The sequence below is a fragment of the Pangasianodon hypophthalmus genome, chromosome 20 (genome assembly GCF_027358585.1).
Source record: "Pangasianodon hypophthalmus isolate fPanHyp1 chromosome 20, fPanHyp1.pri, whole genome shotgun sequence".
Classification (NCBI taxonomy): Eukaryota; Metazoa; Chordata; class Actinopteri; order Siluriformes; family Pangasiidae; genus Pangasianodon; species Pangasianodon hypophthalmus.
In genome coordinates, this window is record NC_069729.1 from 18,619,366 (window position 1) to 18,637,430 (window position 18,065).

The 18,065-nt window shown below is 38.5% G+C and overlaps 2 protein-coding genes across 5 annotated transcripts; both read left to right on the plus strand.

Annotated features, from left to right (window-relative positions):
- Positions 1 to 1,490: 1,490 nt before the first annotated feature.
- hp1bp3 (heterochromatin protein 1, binding protein 3) lies at positions 1,491 to 9,434 on the plus strand. Its single transcript, XM_026932410.3, has 12 exons — positions 1,491 to 1,614; positions 2,358 to 2,447; positions 3,270 to 3,504; positions 3,695 to 3,845; positions 4,022 to 4,168; positions 4,853 to 4,921; positions 5,253 to 5,410; positions 5,532 to 5,622; positions 6,122 to 6,281; positions 6,398 to 6,509; positions 7,929 to 8,099; positions 8,261 to 9,434. The coding sequence occupies exons 2-12, from the start codon at positions 2,378 to 2,380 to the stop codon at positions 8,604 to 8,606; spliced, it is 1,710 nt and encodes a 569-aa protein (XP_026788211.3). The 5' UTR covers positions 1,491 to 1,614; positions 2,358 to 2,377; the 3' UTR covers positions 8,607 to 9,434.
- Positions 9,435 to 10,637: 1,203 nt separating this feature from the next.
- Positions 10,638 to 18,019, plus strand: sh2d5 (SH2 domain containing 5). Of its 4 annotated transcripts, XM_026932544.3 has the most exons (12): positions 10,705 to 10,770; positions 10,918 to 10,947; positions 11,294 to 11,336; positions 12,090 to 12,174; positions 12,924 to 13,004; positions 13,103 to 13,177; positions 13,261 to 13,407; positions 13,502 to 13,708; positions 13,830 to 14,010; positions 14,747 to 14,852; positions 15,206 to 15,365; positions 17,176 to 18,019. In XM_026932544.3, the coding sequence occupies exons 4-12, from the start codon at positions 12,124 to 12,126 to the stop codon at positions 17,356 to 17,358; spliced, it is 1,191 nt and encodes a 396-aa protein (XP_026788345.3). In that variant the 5' UTR covers positions 10,705 to 10,770; positions 10,918 to 10,947; positions 11,294 to 11,336; positions 12,090 to 12,123; the 3' UTR covers positions 17,359 to 18,019. The 4 variants fall into 4 exon arrangements, with proteins under 4 accessions (XP_026788344.3, XP_026788346.3, XP_026788345.3 ...); XM_026932545.3 differs by lacking the exon at positions 11,294 to 11,336 and having other exon boundaries at positions 10,671 to 10,770; XM_026932543.3 differs by lacking the exons at positions 10,918 to 10,947; positions 11,294 to 11,336 and having other exon boundaries at positions 10,638 to 10,770.
- The last annotated feature ends 46 nt before the right edge of the window (positions 18,020 to 18,065 follow it).

The following is an 18,065-nucleotide window of genomic DNA, read 5'->3' on the forward strand; positions in this document are numbered from 1 at the left end:
TTTTCACATGTATTTTTTTCACAATTCTCATAATTCATTCACATGATTCATTTGTTTTTAAATGTGATTTTTTTTACAATTCATCTTTTTTCGCATGCAATTCTTTACATGATTCATTTATTTTCATGTGATTCTTTACACATCATTCATTTATTTTGACAGATGATTCTTTACACATGATTCATTCAATTTCACATGTGATTTGTGATTTTTATAGATGATTCATTTATTTTGACTTTTTTTACTCGATTCATGTACTTTAACTCAATTTTTTACACATTTATTTATTTTCACGTGTTTTGTGATTTTTTTTTAACGTGAGTCATTTATTTTCACATGTGATTCTTTACACATGATTCATTTATTTTCACATGTAATTTGTCATTTTTATAGATGATTTGTTTATTTTGAAGTGATTTTTTTTACGTGATTCATATACTTTAACCCAATTTTTTCACATTTATTTATTTTCACAAGAGATTTTTTTTCCACATGATTCTTTTCTTCATTTGGGACATGGTGTTTCCTTTATCACATATTATCCACATGATTTATGATTACTTGACTCCAGTTAAGGGGGACTAAATCTGGAATGGGAGGTTCAACAGGTGATGGTCAGGTTTCCACAAACTTTTAGCCATATAGTGTATCTTTAAGAGGATTATCAGTATGTTTATCAATATCATAATATATTATCTATGATCTGTCATATAATAAAAATGTATGTAAATGTCATTTGGTGGTTTACTGCTTTAATTATTATTATTATTATTATTATTGTTGTTGTTGTTGTTGTTTTATTGTACGTCATAGCAAACCGCGTTACAACACTGCCCCCTTGTGGTCCTTAGGGGTTTTTGTTTATTTCTTAATTATTAGTGAATCTTTTTTTTTTTTTTTTTTTTTTTTTTTTTTTTTACAAACGTTATAACAGTATTACCTGATATACATTTTTGCTTTAAAGCTTTGTAAAAAATAAATAAATAAATAAATAAATAAAAAGTATTTACATATTTTCATCAGTATGTTGCTGTTTATTATTATTATTATTATTATTATTATTATTATTATTAGGTTCAAGATTTTTTTAGGTTAAAAAAGAAAACAGCAGATAAATTACTTTATTAGGCCATAGTGGTCATTTTCGTTAAATGTGTTTGTGATGATGCTGAGTTAACGTTTAAAATGGCACACTAACCGTGCTAAATAGTACGCTAAAATAGTACGCTAAAACAGTACGCTAAAATAGTACGCTAAAACAGTACGCTAAAACAGTACGCTAAAACAGTACGCTAAAACAGTACGCTGACATATTTACGGTTGCTACAGCAGCCTAACATGGCTACTATTCTTGTATACTACTTAGTACGTTTAGTATACGGTTTCAACCGTCGCACAGGCAACGCTTTGACGTGGCCGTTTTTGATTGGTTGAACCTCCTTTTTTTTTTTTGTTTTTTTTTTTTGGGCGCGAGAGATTTTTTGATCTAAGCCACGCCCAGGCGTCCATTACGTCTCTACGTGGACGTAGAAAGGGGGAGGGGCGTGTAAACAGAGAGAATCCCGAACAAAGACGAAGCGAATTTACTTCAACCGATAAATCGAGTGCATTAAGGTACGAAATAAAACTCACATTTTTAAAAATTATTGCGTCCTCGAATTGGTCGCAACATGGCAACCATGCACGCGCGTTTTCGGCTTCTTTTTAGTACTCCGTCACTGCTATTTCAACTCCATATATTTACCATCAGTGCAATGCAAGCGCCATTACTGTGTGTAGGGTAAAATGGACAAAATGGCCATTTTGTGATTTGTGTCCAAGCTGTTCTCCTGCACACGTCTTGCATTTGCGCGATGCATGCAGCTGCAAGTTTTTCTGGCGCTTTGCACTAGGAAATGATCAGCTGTCTTCTTGTTTTATGTTTCCAACACGCTGATAATTAGCTAGGATTGAATCCTGACCTCTTCTCATTGTAATGAAATGCTGTTGTCTTCACGAGCTTGCTTCTCCTTCCTCTCCAGCTCGTGCACCATCCCGGTCACCTTTACACTTACACCAAGCTTGCACATTGTTGTTTTTTTTTTTTTTTTCTTTTGCACAAGAGCTGTATTACTGTTGTACTGTTCACACACCAGGAATCTTATGCTTGAGAAGATCCCAGGCCTGCCCAATAATTATGCATGGATTATTCTTCTTCTTTTATTAATCATTTTGCAGGGGCTCAGGGAATTTTCATTCATTGGAGCTTGGGAGCACATGAAAATGCAGCATATGCAAATCAGCTGAATATGTTGTGCTATTGAGAACCTATACACCATCATGTCACTTAATTGTACATTATTCATCTTTATGCATAGATCCTTTGCAGATTATCATCATGCCGATTCGCCGTTCAGCTGCGGCTCCTCCCAAGGAGGACACGCCCCCAGCTCCAGCACCTGAGTCAGGTATGAATCGCACCTTTGCCAGATCATTAACCCTGCATTCACACTCACAAGCGACAGGTGACTTTTCATCTTCTACATACGTACAAGAGGCAGAGCTGCGATTTTAGTTACGAAAGCAACAGCACTGTATTTGAATTGAGATTTTCTCAGTTCTGTGCAAATTAATTGTGACGCTGTAAAGCCACGAATCGAAACATCTGGCTTGAATCCAGCTGATTCCTCAGACCGATCATACAGCGCATGTGGTCTAACGTTTCTTCAGTTCCCTGCTCACAGCCTGAGTCCCTACTGATGGAAGAAGAACTAATAACTGTGGTTTCGTCTTATCTTTCATGTACAGCTCTCCAAAAATGTGTATAGAGACAAAATAAGTGTACACTCACCAGAGGAGCCACAGATCTCTGCTACTTCCTTCAGAGCTTTATTTTTCTTTGTAATGTCTCTTCACAGATTTACAAATAAGATGAAACCACAATTAACCAGAATCATTCAAGCAGGTTGTTTGGATTTGCTGCTTTATCACATCATCCTCAATTTGCATGTAATCCCAATACAAATGTTTGTCGTTTGTCACTTGTCACAACTCCATGTTGCACATGTACATAGAACTGAAAGGTCACCTGTCGCTTCGATGATTGTTAGTGTGAACACAGGGTTAGACGGATGAAGTTAGATTTTTTTAGTGAGGTATGATCATCACATCCAGGTTTAACCGTGTAAAACGCCAGCAGTAGCATTTTTTTTTTCTCCCACTATGTTAGAAAATTCCTGAACTTTAGTAACATAATCCAATGATGAAACCTGCTCGTGTGCGTTTTCCAGAGGCCAAAACCAACTCTGGTGAGTCCACGTCTGCAGAGGAGGAGCAGAAAGCAGCCCCGGCAGCTCCAGAGGGAGAGGAGAGCGGAGACGCAGGAGAGAAGTCCACCGAAAACGCTCCAGAGGACGGAAAAACTGGAGAGGACGGAGAAACTGCGGAGGGGGAGAAATCGGAGAAGAGCGGAGCAGAGGAGCAAGGGAAAAAGAAGAAAAAGAAGGATGCTGCAAAAAAAGCTGAGTGAGTCACGAAGTGCAAACACAAGTGCAGATGTTTGCCTAATATTGTGTGGCTTTCTGATTAAATGTTAAGGTTTGTATGTTGTAATTATTGCAATATTAGAGTACAGTGTTATACCAATTGAGTGATTCGAGTAATTTGTTAATTTAATGCTATAAATTAATGTATTTCTGATTTAATCTGGTCACAGGGAGAAGGAAGGAGGCGATGAGAAGAGTAAAAAAGTGAAAAGGAAAATCCCTTCTTGGGCCACTATGTCCGCCAGCAAACTCGCCTGTGCCCCAAAAAGCGTTTCTGTGTCACAGCCCAAAGTGGAAGAAATCCTCCTTGATGCTATTCAGGTCTATTTTCCAACAATAATAACCACAGTTCATATAGTATGAACCAAAGCTACAGTATGACGTATGAGGTACCTGTGAGGATTTCCTCATTTATGCAGGAAACTCATCACATGGGTATACATGGGGAAAAAAAGTGCTTTGAGACTTAAGTTTTAATGTTAGCATTTATTTTTCAGAACTGTAAGGAGCGATCCGGCGCTTCTATCTTCACCATTATGAAATACGTAACGAAGAAATATTCCTCCATGGAGATGGATAAAAGGACGAAAAGCCAGTATAAGAGGGCAATGAAGAAGCTGGTGGAAAAAGGAGCAGTGAAGCAGGTGAGCCGAGAATAATTACGCTTGTGAAAAATGATCAGAAAAAATTCATAACTTTGTCGTGTAAGCAGGCTTGCGTGTAGAAGAATTACTGTCGCAAGTCAGTGCTGTCATATTCTTTTTAAAAGTTGCACAAGAATATTAATTCCTTATCATTTTCAGTACGTGAATTCATTTTGAATATTAATGATCTCGCAATAGATCACTATTCAGTGGCATTATTTTACTTATACCTATTTTCAAATTCATTTTTATTTATTTTCGGATGACTTTCTTATTGATGAGCTTGATTTTTAGGTCATGCAGAAGCCATGAAACTAAATGCACCATTTCCAAAACCAGTCATAATAATTTACTATACATACCGTACAATTCGCTATACATGCTCACTACATAGGGTATAACATCATGCCAGTGCATCCTCATTTCCTACTTTAAGTGAAGCAATTCAGGAAATGCACATTTTGATGGCATCTAAAATTATATATATATAATTTTATATATAATATAAGGCTTTGAAAATGTCAGTCTGGACCTACTGGAAATATGTTAAGCCTTGTTTTCCTTAATGGATGACAATAATTGTTTTAAAAGCAGCAAGTGGAGATGTAGAGCGGTAAAAAATGATAATGTACGCTGCAGAAAATGCTAAATGGTGTTTCTTGCACTTCTCATTTCTCCTTGCAGCTGAAAGGAAAAGGCTTCTCAGGAAGTTTCACCATCGGGAAGCTCCCTACCGAGTCCAACTCGAAGAAGGTATGGTTTAAAAGCCTTACACTCTGTGATTAAACACTTGTCTCTGCTTTATCAACTGTTAGCGAATGGAGTTGTTAATGAAGTTTTCTGATTATACTGACTGTGTAGTACAGTAACACATTTGTGACCCTGTAATCTCCATTGTTGAGTGATCTGTAATCTTAAAACACTCATAGCGAAACAGTACACTGGGTGCTTAGGGTTTTCTAACACTATGAACAAGCTGAAGGGTTGATAAATGAAGTGTTGTTTCACATTGTTTGTTCTACGCCTCCCCTTTTATCCCTGTTGTAATTCTGATCCATACATTTTGCTTATGATTATTCGGTAGAAGCCCTCAACCTCAAGCTTCTCAGGTACGAAGGGCGGGACGCTGGGTGAGGCTCTGCCGCTGATCATGACTCGCCTCTGTGAGCCCAAGGAGGCTTCGTACATCCTCATTAAGAAATACCTGGAGCAGCACTTCCCCCAGCTCAACGTAGAGAGCAGGTCAGGGGCTAAATATTCACAGTGTAACCTATTGACCTGGAAGATGACCTTTTATCTGTACAGTGCTCATCATGCGTACATGAAGGCTGACGTGCCGAGTGTTTGTTTGGGTGTCTCTCAGGCCTGATGTGCTTAAGAACTGCCTGCAGAGGTCTGTGGAAAAGGGATACTTGGAGCAGATCACCGGGAAAGGTGCCTCAGGGACCTTCCAGGTTCGTATACTTAAATATAAAAGATTCTGCAGCAGTGCATGATGTCAACAAAGTATTGAAAAATTCTGATAAAAAGTGAGCGTTCGGATTGCATTCAGATTTAGTATTCAAATACATTAGAATATTAACTTGTTAATGCTCTTTAGTACGTCCAGTAGTGGTGAAATTAAATTTTTAATATCAAAAAGAACGCTTTTTCTGCTAATTTGCTTAATTATTACGAATCAGAGTGAAATTTAATTAGAAAGATCATTAAATATATTTATACCTCATTTCTGAAGTTCTCAAAGGTTTTAAAGATTTCTGTGACCATTTGGAAAATAAAAATCACCAGGAAGCACCGGGGTGCATTTTGCATGGCCAAATAAATCTGCACGCAAAGAAGTAGGACACAAAATCCTAGAGTTCCTGATCAGACAGGGAGATGTATTTTGATGTATTTTGATTGTGTAGACTTTAATAAAGGCTGACTCTTCTGTTTTTCTCTTTGCTTTACCAGCTGAAGAAATCTGGGAATAAGGTCCTCCTGGGTGGTGGGCTCCTGGAAGATGCGATCGTCGCTGCAATCACCGCCATGAATGAGCCCAAATGCTGCAGCATAAGCGTGCTGCGCAAGTTCCTGGTAGAGAACCACCAAGACAAGACGGCTTATTTCATCGGTAATAACCTCAGCTCCAACACTCGTCTCTCAGAGATTGCCTTTGGATCGAATCTCCTTTGGACTTCTGGTTGTGTAACTTTTTTTTTTTTTTTTTAATTTACTGACTGTCTGTAGTGGCAAACCTGAAGAGAACACTGCAGAGGTGTAAGATGATGGGCTGGATGGAGCAGATCACCGGTCACGGGCTCAGCGGATCTTACCAGCTCAGCTACCCGTTCTACCCAAGGTACACCCTGGATTCACTTTTACAGCTACTGTCACTTTAATATATGTTATTTCTGTATGACTATTATATAAATGCACTTAAACAGTAGTATTTAGAGTGAGAATTTAGTTGAAATGGATTTTAGCTGAGCTCTGTCAGCATCTGTTCCCCTGGGAACTGCACAAGATCTCGTCTTAACGGATCCGAACAGATTTATTTGTAAATTGTTTGCATGGGTGTTCACACAAGAAGATCCTGTAAATTCGGAAAAACATTCGTATCCTGCTCGTGTGTGTGTGTGTGTGTGTGTGTAAATTTACAGCGTTTAGCAGACGCCTTTATGCAATGCGACTTACAGAAGAGCTTTGGAGTCTCTATCCAAAACACATCTTCATGCTAGTTCACTAGGTCAGGGACTAAGAGCACCATCAAGAACATTTAGTGAAAACTAATTGTTTTATGTTCTTGGCGTTAATTAAAGACTATAAAAAACACAGAAAGCAAGCCAACACAAATCTGTTATTTAAAACAAATACAGTTTTAAACATTTAAAATTTAAAACTGTATATCAATTTAAAATATTCAGTTATGATAAAGCAATTGGTGCAGTATAGACGGAGGACGGGCCGGTGTGTCTGCGCAGAGCTGTAAGCCGTAAACAAATGCCTCATCTGACGGATGATTTAGCGCTTGCTTTTGATTATTAATATTGCCAAATATTTTTATTGTCACAGAAGTGAGTCAAAATAACTTCCACTTCTGGCTTTCAGACTTTACGGTGATCATTCATTTCCTGCTCCCAGCTGTCTGCGCACTTTACCTTTTATGGAGTTTTGTGGGCGTCACTAAATGCAAATGAGCTGTGTCGGGAACATGCTCTGCACTTTATGGGTCATTAACAAACGTACCCAAGTACGAAGTAAATCAGCTTTTCTGAAAATTTTGTAAATCCGACAGAAAATTTTGGTTTGGAAAATTGTCTTTTTTCCGCAAAACTTTACTAAAAGATTGATAAATGAGGCCCAGGGTGTGTAACTGTTGATATAGTGAAAGAAACGTTTATTAAAACCCTGGAATCTCCAGGGTTAGGGCTTTGTAACAGTCAGTGGTAAAAGCTGAGGGCGAGAAAAAAAGAGGTTGAGAGAGCGAGGAAATGATGGTTTATATCTGCTATAATCTAAGTGATAACAGGAACTAACTTGTTCACAGAGATTCCAAAACCTCAAATGTAACTATAAATGTATAAAAAGTATGACTTGTTGTAATAGTAACTGTTGTCAAATTGCTGTGGTATTGCGATATGCTGTTACAGGAGAATCATCTTTGGGGTGGTAACAGGAACTTTGCATCGGGCCACATCACACCAAGTCGTTGAGCATTTTCATATAACAGCATGACATGGAGTGTTTCGTTCCTTACATACATTTATTCCCTCCGCAGCCCAGAAATGCTGTTTCCAGAAATGATGGAAAAAATCAAACAGAAGGAGAAAGAGAAGCTCAAACAGCAAAAGAGGAGGAGAGAGGAGGAATCCGAAGAGGAGGAGGAAGATGAAGATGAAGACGAAGAAGAGGAAGAGTCAGAGGATGAGGAGCCCGCTCCTCGTAAGAGGTTAGAAAATCTACCAAATTTTAATTTATAGACAGTTGTATACATGTGTAGAACTTTTTTTTACATCAGCAGTTCATATTTGTTTCTTACGTATGGCAGAAAGAAGAGAGCGTATGAGGTCTTTTGAAATAATTGGGAAAATAAATAATTGTTTTCCACAGGAGTCAGAAGAGGCCCGCGCCCAGAAAGCGTCAGCCTCCACCCAGAAAAAAACCCAAGACTACCAGCAGAAAGCCTGCGCCCGCTAAGAGACCGGCAGCTTCAGCTAAGAAAACCTCAGCCTCTGATAACAAAGCGGCATCCAAGAAGATACCTCCACCCGCTAAAGCCACGCCGGTCAAGAAAGCCGCTCCAGCCCGAAAGCCCAAAACGCCCATCGCCAAGAAGATGACAAGCCGAGTGTCCAAGCGACCGACGCCCAAGAAGACGGCAGCCAAGAAGCAGGAAACGTCATCTGCAGCGGAGTCTAAATCTGCTGCTCGAAAGTCTCTCAGGGCCAGGAAGTGATCTCCTAACGATCCCACGGTCAACTGTAGCTCCTGTCACTGCAGTGCTTTGCTAATTCTTTCTTTTTAAAATCATTTTAGTAGCTTCACTGTTCTCAAAGCCTCCTGTTAGAAAGACGTTTTTTTTTTTTTTTTCTGCAATCCGTGTACTGTAGTGCTACATAGAAGCATTTCAGTTTTGTTTCTCTTTATTTTATTATTATTTTTTTTTTAAACGAGAGTTGTTGTGTTCAGAGTACGTTCACACTGCTGTGAGAACTGATGTAGGTGCTGCCGTGTTGTCTTGACTGTGCACATAAAGATGATTTTCGACTCGTTTGTCTTGGCGTAGGGAGATTAATTTCGTCTACATCGTAACCTTTTCGTTCACGATCATGTTTCAACAGTGTTTGAGAATTCTCCACTGAAGTATTCACATTTTCCGCCCTTTTTAAAGAAGGCTCTTTGTCGTTTTTGTGGATTTACAGTAAAGTAGGGAAATAGCAAACCTGGTTGGTTCTTTTGTTTAAATTAAAGAGATAAAGTTACACATGACTGGTGCCTAGTTTTCAGTTTGACACTCAATTGGGGCCATGTGGGATTTTTTTAAACTGTAATATAAAGGTGAATATTTATATAATTTTTTTCTTTGTGTAATAAGGAAAAAAAAGTTGAAGCTTCCATGAGTTAAAATAAGTCGAATACTATGAAATACACCCAGTAAATTAACCCAGTGGTATTCAGATTTAGAATATTTGATTTAAATTGAGCATTAATTATGGCCTGCATGCATGTAACTGATTATGCTTTTATGTAGTCCTTAATAAAGTGACTATATTTGTACTCCAAATGACTTGGAAGTTTGCATCTCATGCGAATTGTACAAACCCATATACGAGATACACAGCGTCTGAAACCTAGTTCTGGTTCGTGATTACTGCTGTAATGTTTCCATTTGGCTTATTTCTGTGTGCATTGTTCAATAATGTGATCAAACCGACTCCTCACCAGATTATATTCTACCATGTCTTTCCTACAAGTTAATGGAGGTGATAAAACCAGATTAAAATCATGGCATGTCCACAGCAGGATTTTAAAAATAATAACTAAATGATAAACGCAAGCCTGATTTAATTTAAAATGAGGTGTGTACATGGATTTGTAGATCTTTTTTGTGCAATCCACTTGCACTGCTCAAAAGATCAAGTAGACCTTCGTTTACATTATAAGTATTTGCTTCAAGAATATAAAAAGCTAGCTGGAGCGGACTATAGCTTCTTAAATTCATTGTTCTGACAACATGATTGTGGTGCCATTTAGCCCTTGTGACACTTATACACTTATATATATAAAAACTTTATTTTTAGTCCTTTTTATCATGCATTTAACTGCTTAAAAATATGATAACCCATCTCAGACAACAGTGTCCTTTCTCTGCTGACTGACAGGAAAGAATTAGCAAATACACAAAACTAGCATGGTTACTGAGTTAGTGTCCATGCTAATGACATAAGAACATTAAGGACTTTAATGATTAACTTTTTTTACTTTTTAGGATAACAATAGCAAAACCTGACTGTTATTCTTCCTGTGTGAGGTTGTTTAAGGGTTTTTTTTTTTTTTTTTTTTTTTTCCTCTCTTCTGTGAAATAGCATTGTAACTGTGCTAGCAATAACAATGTCCCCCTGTGACGTCAGCAAAGCACACAACCACTAACTTCTCACAGGAGAAACAAAAATACAGCACCAAATTTTAAAAAATTAGTACTAAAATCCCTAAATATTTCAGTGTAAACCTGTTTGATGTGTTTTATGCTGGAGCTTTTCTTCAATGAGTGACTACTAAAAGTAAACTCTAGGCCAATTTATAAGAAATAGTCTCTAAAAGTGCACAACTATCCTAATGTAATGAAAATGCCTTTTTTTAGTTAAAAAAAATAGCAACCAAAAAAAACATTAGGTATGAAAACTGTGAAAATGTGTAACGTTGCGGTTGTGAACCTGTATTTACATCAATTCCGATTGCACTTGAAGGCATCATAAGGCGTTTATGGGAACGGGGAAGGGAAGTGGAGTGGGCGTGTCTCAGAGCCAAAGGAACGCGGTGGGCGGGGCCTAAGCGATAAGGTGAGTCAGTGTGGTGGGGGAATTCAGCTGGGAACTTCGGAGCGCGCGCTGGGATTGAGTGTAAGTATTTTGCATTTGTTTTTATTGTTTTAATAACAGTAAGACATAATTATAACACTATATTCATGTATTTTTGTATTGTTGTGCAGTTAAAAGTAAAACAGAGTGAGAGGGCAGGGTTCACCAACATGTCTGATTATACGCTAGGTGGTGTTCAAGGTCTTCAAGGTGTTTCAGGTGTGTGTTGTGGTGTTTAAGGTGTTTCAGGTGTGTGTTGTGGTGTTTAAGGTGTTTCGGGTGTGTGTTCTTGTGTTTAAGGTGTTTAAGGTGTGTGTTCTTGTGTTTAAGGTGTTTAAGGTGTGTGTTCTTGTGTTTAAGGTGTTTAAGGTGTGTGTTCTTGTGTTTAAGGTGCTGTGGTGTTTCAGGTGTTTAAGGTGCTGTGGTGTTTCAGGTGTGTGTTGTGGTGTTTAAGGTGTTTCGGGTGTGTGTTGTGGTGTTTAAGGTGTTTCGGGTGTGTGTTCTGGTGTTTAAGGTGTGTGTTCTTGTGTTTAAGGTGTTTAAGGTGTGTGTTCTTGTGTTTAAGGTGCTGTGGTGTTTCAGGTGTTTAAGGTGCTGTGGTGTTTCAGGTGTGTGTTGTGGTATTTCTCGTGTTTAAGGTGTGTGTTGTGGTGTTTCTCGTGTTTAAGGTGTGTGTTGTGGTGTTTCTCGTGTTTAAAGTGTGTATTCTGGTGTTTAGTGAATGTTACCTAACGTAAGGTTTAATATCATTAAGGGTTAATATCATTAAAAATGTTTATCTTTATCTTTTACTCCAAGTAAACACAATGTGGAGCTTTTGTAGTTGCTTCACATACTGTCTAGACCCCAGCACATAGATGAGTGTGTGAATGAGTGTGTGTCTGTGTCTGAATGAGTGTTTGTGTGAGTGAATGAATGAATGAATGGGTGTGTACATTTACAGGTATTTTATCTGTGCAGTATGAATGAGATGTGTCCAGGTATTTTAATAATATTTGTAAAAGAACAGTCAAAATGCCTGCTTATAATAAATGTCATGAGGTGATCTGTCTAAACTAATTTAATAAATGTCTCACGTTGAAACAAATGCATTTTCCTATTTTTAAATAGTGTTTTCAAGAAAAAAAACTCTCCCTTTTTGACTGCAGTCACCAGCCTGTGTGTTTGTGCAATATGACCGAGACATTTCCTGCCTAGAATATACAGTCTTTCAGTAATCAGTCAGAATACCAGAAGTGGTATATGAAGTGACCCAGCTAAGATGATTTAAGTTGAAATAAATGTCTTTAAAAAAGGAGCTAAAATAAAAATGTCAGCATTTTAGAATAAGTCCTATGTGTCCTCTCCTTTTTTGCCCATAGTCAGCAGGTTTGAAGTGAAAGCACAGCTAACAGCATGGGCGAGACAGTGGAGAGTGTGAACGGGACAGTGACCAGGTCTGCTGAGGTGAGGAACCATCACCCAAAATACCATTTCTCTCACTTTTATTACTCCCTTTCAGTTTGCACAGAACATTTTTAGTAAAATTTTTAAAATATTTTGTGTTCGTGTGTTTGTGCGTCTTCCTATTCCTTGCTATTAACGTTTAAAAATAGCTCTCTGTGAGAGCCGTCTATTTCTTGTGCATTTAGTGGCATCTTTTAGAAAATCTCTAGCTGATTTCATTCTCATTTCCAACACTCTTTCCCCAAATGTTGTTTAGCAAGGGTTCTTTTGATAGTTCTTGTGAAAAGAGGTTCTCTTAGAAAACACTGTTACAGGAAACTAATCAACAACGGAGTGGTGTTACTGTAGCCATCCTGAAGCGGATTATTTTACAATAACGGCCCATGCAGAAGTGTTTTATTTCTCTTACACTACAGCAATTTGTCAGCAATTACAAGTTTTATTAGATAAGTACTTTTTTAAAAAAAATGTAAATAATAATTACATTGGAAACAGCTGATTTGAATTTGCTCCTGAATCTTTAACATTGTAAAAGGGTCAAAACTTTACAGACTTTTTTCCCCACCTTTTCAGAATTTCAATAATTTTTTTGTAACTGTTTTTCTGGCAGTTTGTATCATGATACATATCATGTATTGTAGAAATATTTTTTAAAGTATTGTGAGATGGTATTTTTTTTGTCAAACCTAAAAACTAAAATATTTTGGGAACCTGTCCATTGTCCCTTAATTTTTCATTCTTTTGTTTAGTACATTGGCTCATTTCCTGTTGATGACTGCAGTTTGGATGAACAAGTTCAAAAGCTGCACTTGCAGCTGAAGTCCCTCAAGGTAACTGATGCACGAAATCTTTTTTTTTTTTTTTTTTTTTTTTTTTTTTTAGAAATATGTTATTATATGTTTATCTGTGGTTTAATTAATATTTATAGCGCTACAAGCGTAGGCGCTACGTCTCCCTGAAATTCTCCATTAAAGGGGTGAAGGTTTATAACGAGGACGAGACGGTAAGCTCTAGTCTTGTCTGGGTTCATTTTCTATATAAATTGACCTCTTTTGCAAGAATGTTTTAACATATTTATCCACTCAGACTCTTCTGATGGCCCACGCCCTGCAGCGAGTCTCGCTGTCCATCGCCCGGCCCTCTGACGCTCAGTTTGCTTTCGTCGCCCACAATCCCGGCAGCCCCGACACTCAGCTCTACTGCCACCTCTTCAAGGCCAGACACGCCAGAGCTGTAGGTCCTCACATGCCCAGGCCACCATGTCCACGCCTTCTCTTCCTGTTTATCATACAGTCTCATAGTTGTGTGTGTGTGTGATGTGTTTAAGGCCCAGTTCCTGAACCTGCTGCTGTGCCGCTGCTTCCAGCTATGTTATCTGGAGAAACATCCAGAAGAGGCTGAGGACAAGTCATCTGGGAAGAAGCCCACTCGTAGCCTATCCCTGCTGAACCACGGCTTCCCGCTCAGCGTCAGCGCCCTGGTGTCCTTTCGCAGGGCGCCCAATCAGGGTCTGCTGTCAGTGACGAAGGCTGGGGTGAAAAAAAACTATAAAACCTTTTTATTTACGATCAACACAAAATGCATTCAAACAATTCAGTAATTTATGTGATTTTCCACTTGTCCCGATTCCTGATTGATGTTTTTGATGTCATCAGGTCTCCTCCAAACCCAGCACAGAGACTACTAGCAGTCCAGACGATGTCTTCCCCACGTCCCCTACGCTTGTGCGTAAGCAGGCCATGAGGGACAAAGTGCTGCGCTCGGGGGCTTACCGTTCCTTCACCTGCACTCCTGTAAAACAGCGGCACCTGCAGGAACGCCTGAACGCTCCACAAGGTGGGACGAGTGTTCAGAGAACACTGTCAAAAGTGAAAGAGTTCCTTAGGTAATGCAGACCTTTAATATCTGCTAGACCTCACTGGGTGGAGTAGGATGAGGTGTGAAACTGGGCTTCTTCTCACGTGGGTGTCTAAAGTAACTTAATTCCACTTTAAACACACGGTTTGGATGTTTGGAGGATAAATATCCTTTTCCTAAAATAATCCACTATTGACAAGCATCATATTGCTAAACCAGATAAACTAATCACAGGGGTGTGTGTGTCTATGAGAGAGAGTATGCGTGTGTGTGTGGGTGGGTGGGTGTGTGTGTGTGTGTGTGAGACGTATGTATATACCGTATGTGTGTTGTGTCTGCATTGTGTGGTGTATATGACATGTATCCCTGTGTGATGTACTGTGTGTGTGAGACGTGTATGACATGTGAATGTATGTAAGAGGTGTGGTGTGCATGCATGTTTGTATATAAGATTTGTGGTGTATGTGAGACATGCGATGTGATCTATTTGTGTGTATGTGTGTGGTATGTCTGCACATTTGTGGCACGTGTGTATGTACGACGTGTGTGACATGTTTGTGTGGTGTGTGTAAGACGTGTCTGTGTGTGATTTGTGTGTGGGGTACTTTTGTGTGCATATGTGTGATGTGTCCTTGAAGTATTTGTTTATGGTTGTAGTGTGCGTGTGCGTGTGATGTGACGCGTGTGCGTGTGTGTGTGTGTGTGTATGTGACAGACAAGGGACAGGACAGTGTGCCGGAATGCAAGGTGCGCGCCCCAAGCTTGGCCGAAACCGAAGAAGCACTGGCTCATGCCGTGTGGAGCTGGGCTGGCGTCTCTAGGTGAAGTAACGTTTATTTTTTGGCCTATTCTTGCTGCAATTTAAATAATTATCAGGACAGGATTATTATCATTAAATATAATTATGAAAAATAGTTATTTGCAGTGCGCCAGGGTTCGTAAAGAAGCGTAAAGCTAAAAACAAACTGAAATAAAGTGATGTTTGAACAGTTAAATTAAAAACCATGACAAAACAATGTGTAGAAATACTGATGGTGAAAAGCATCTAAGGTTCTTCATGTAGATTCTGCCCCATGATATCCACAGAACCCTGGAGCAATCATCTAGTTTGTAGGACATTGGGCAAGACTTGAGACTGTTTTGGATGATGTGTAAATGTATGTTGGTGTTCCAGTGACAGCAGTTCATCTCTGCTTGCTGAAGACGTCCTCGGTTCCTACTTGCTGTGTCCCCACCTCAAAGATCCCGGCGTTGAATCTCTGCTCATACGCTTCCCTTCAGGTGTGGTTAATTTGGCTATTAAGGCCTCCGGCAATGGCAGATTGTTCCTTGAGGTGAGCTTTGGTGTCATAAATAAATCCATGCTTTCTGTATGAAGATTTATAAAATCTAGTAGTAGTAAGTCAGGGGTGTCCAATCTTATCCGCAAAGATCTGGTGTGGCTGCAGGTTTTCATTCCAACCAAGCAGGAGCCAAACCTAAAAGTGTATTAAATACCAAGATCAGATTGTTAAACAGGTGGAATTGGGTGTAGTTCCTGCTTGATTGAAACAAAAACCTGCAGCCACTCCTGCCCTTTGTGGAGAAAACTGGAAAATCCTGTGGTAAGTAGTAAAAATGATGAGACCTTGTGGTACAGACCTTAAAGAAGTCTAATTATACTTATAAAACCACACTATTGGTTGTTCCAGGAATTAAAAGGTTGGGAGTGCTGCTTATTTCATGGCTACCCGCAGTACTGTTCTACGAGCATCTTATTATCTGGAGTTATCAGTATTAATATCATGGAAATGTGATTAAGACAAGTTCCCTATATTTCTGTTACTTCCTAATTAGTGTAGGCTTAGTGTAGTTAAACAACTGCGTATTAAATTCAGGAAAGATTTAGGAAAAATTCCACCCCCAATGACTTTCATATCAATATTTATAATTATATAGAATTAATTTGATATTCAGTGGCATGCTAGATGTATTTTATAATGTTCATTCAATAAGTTGACCTTTTTTGGTTTAAACTTTTTTCATCTTTATGCCTGTCTATTTTCACTCCACTAAAACTAACTAAAATTCTTATTTTAAGGCTTTATTTCCTTGGGTACATGGCATGTTTATCTAAGAAGCTGCCTCTCTTCCGAGTTTGGTCAGAGAAATCTAGAGTCTCAGAAAAGCTCCAAAAATGTCCTTGTCTTATTTTCAACTTGTAGGTTGACGTGAACGGTCCGAAGGTGGTTGGAATCATGGTTTTCCCCGTATTCAACACTAGCAAAGTTGTTTCTGTGAGCTTCGACTCAGTTTAATCCCAGATTGCACCACTTCCCAGCCACACACCAGTGATGTGTGTGGTGTTTGTGAATGAGTCTTGAACATTGGAAGCCAAGCCACAACATACTTTTCCTAAAACAAAAAAAATATCCATCAGTGCTTTGCTTTTTTTTTTCTCTATTTTTCTAATGCCGTTAATCGCACAGTGCAACAGCAACCAAAGTGCACTGAATGAATATTATCAACATCTGATTCGTTTATAATGATGTAGAACCAACTTAAGAAAGAATGTTAAGGTGTGTTAGCATGTCTCTCTTCGAGGTGACTCAGTGTGAGGGTCCGACTGCACTGCAGCTTGTTATAAAAAATTATGCAGTGCATTGGGGAGATAAAAAGTTATCAGTGTAAAAAGGATGGCAATCTTTGATTTCTGCTTTCAATGAATATTAAGCAGCAGCGTAATAACATTAATGAAGGAATACACAATATTTGAGAATAAAGATATGTATCAACTTGCACTTTTTACATATATTTAACAAAATAACATTCTTTCCATTGTGTATGAAGTCTATTTAATCAGAAGTAGAGTAAGATTATATCACATAATTTGAACGAGGTATAGACATAGACCAGTAACTTCCAGGAATTCCCAGCACTAGTTCTGATAAAAACACATTGCAGGACTGTGAGTCATCATAGGGACAGGAAGTAAAGCTTCACCAAGTGCAACAAGCAGTTCAGGTCCTCCTCCTCTGCAGTGATGGCAAGATTATGTGCTTTAGCTTGAACTTGCCTCTAGGGAAACTGCTTGATGTGTAGATTATATTCACATTTTGTAGTCTGTGTGCTTACTATAGGACTTTGTCTCCCTTCTTTTCATAGAATTGTCGTGTACAGTTTGAGAGTCTCACTGCGCTGATCGAGCACTACACTGAGACCAGAGACGAGCTGGAGGTGCCGCTGATTTGCACTCGTGTTAACCACTGTTACGAATGGGAAGAGAGCAAACTCCAGATTAAGGGCTCACTACAACAGAAAAACACCAAAGATCAATCCTGGGTTTAAATCCAGTTCAGTGTTTTATGTGTGTAAAGATCTCTGGTTTTAGACTCTTAACTCTTTAAACAGGGACCTGTTCTCCTTTTTTCATCAACTTCTAGACACTTTTAACCTTTAATGACACTTAACTTCTAACGTTCTGCACATGATACACAAAACACAAGGTTATGTTATGATTGTTTAGTTTTTGCTTTTTGTTCTCAGGAATAGGGTTTTTTTTTACGTTGACACCTAACAATACTGACTTTTTTTCCCCCTCTGACAGCCCTGTAATTTTTGTGTTGTATGTATATCTAAATGTTTTTTTTTTTCAATCATTTTATATTTTAAAACATTTATTATGCAGTATTGTTAACTAGCCAGAGCTGTAAACTTAAATCACTCTTACGTGAGTTGGCAGGTCAGTTAAGGAGTTGAAATTTTGGCTGAATATCTCGTGAATGATGTGGAAGTCAGTGCAATCTGTTTTCTTGATAATATTTGTGGAACTGTGTTTTAATGCAATCAGCTCTAGTCAGAGTTGCAGTTTGCCTTTCTGTGGTTCCCTTTTCTTTTCTAACACAACCTGACCTTTTTATTAGGCTTTTTATCAGCTTTATTACTGAAGCACTTTCCTAAGAGAATCATGTATCTCTTGGAATTATATATATAAATGTTTTAACAGTGATTCTTTGTTTGGTTTCATTATTTATAGCCATAGATTTTTCCCTCAC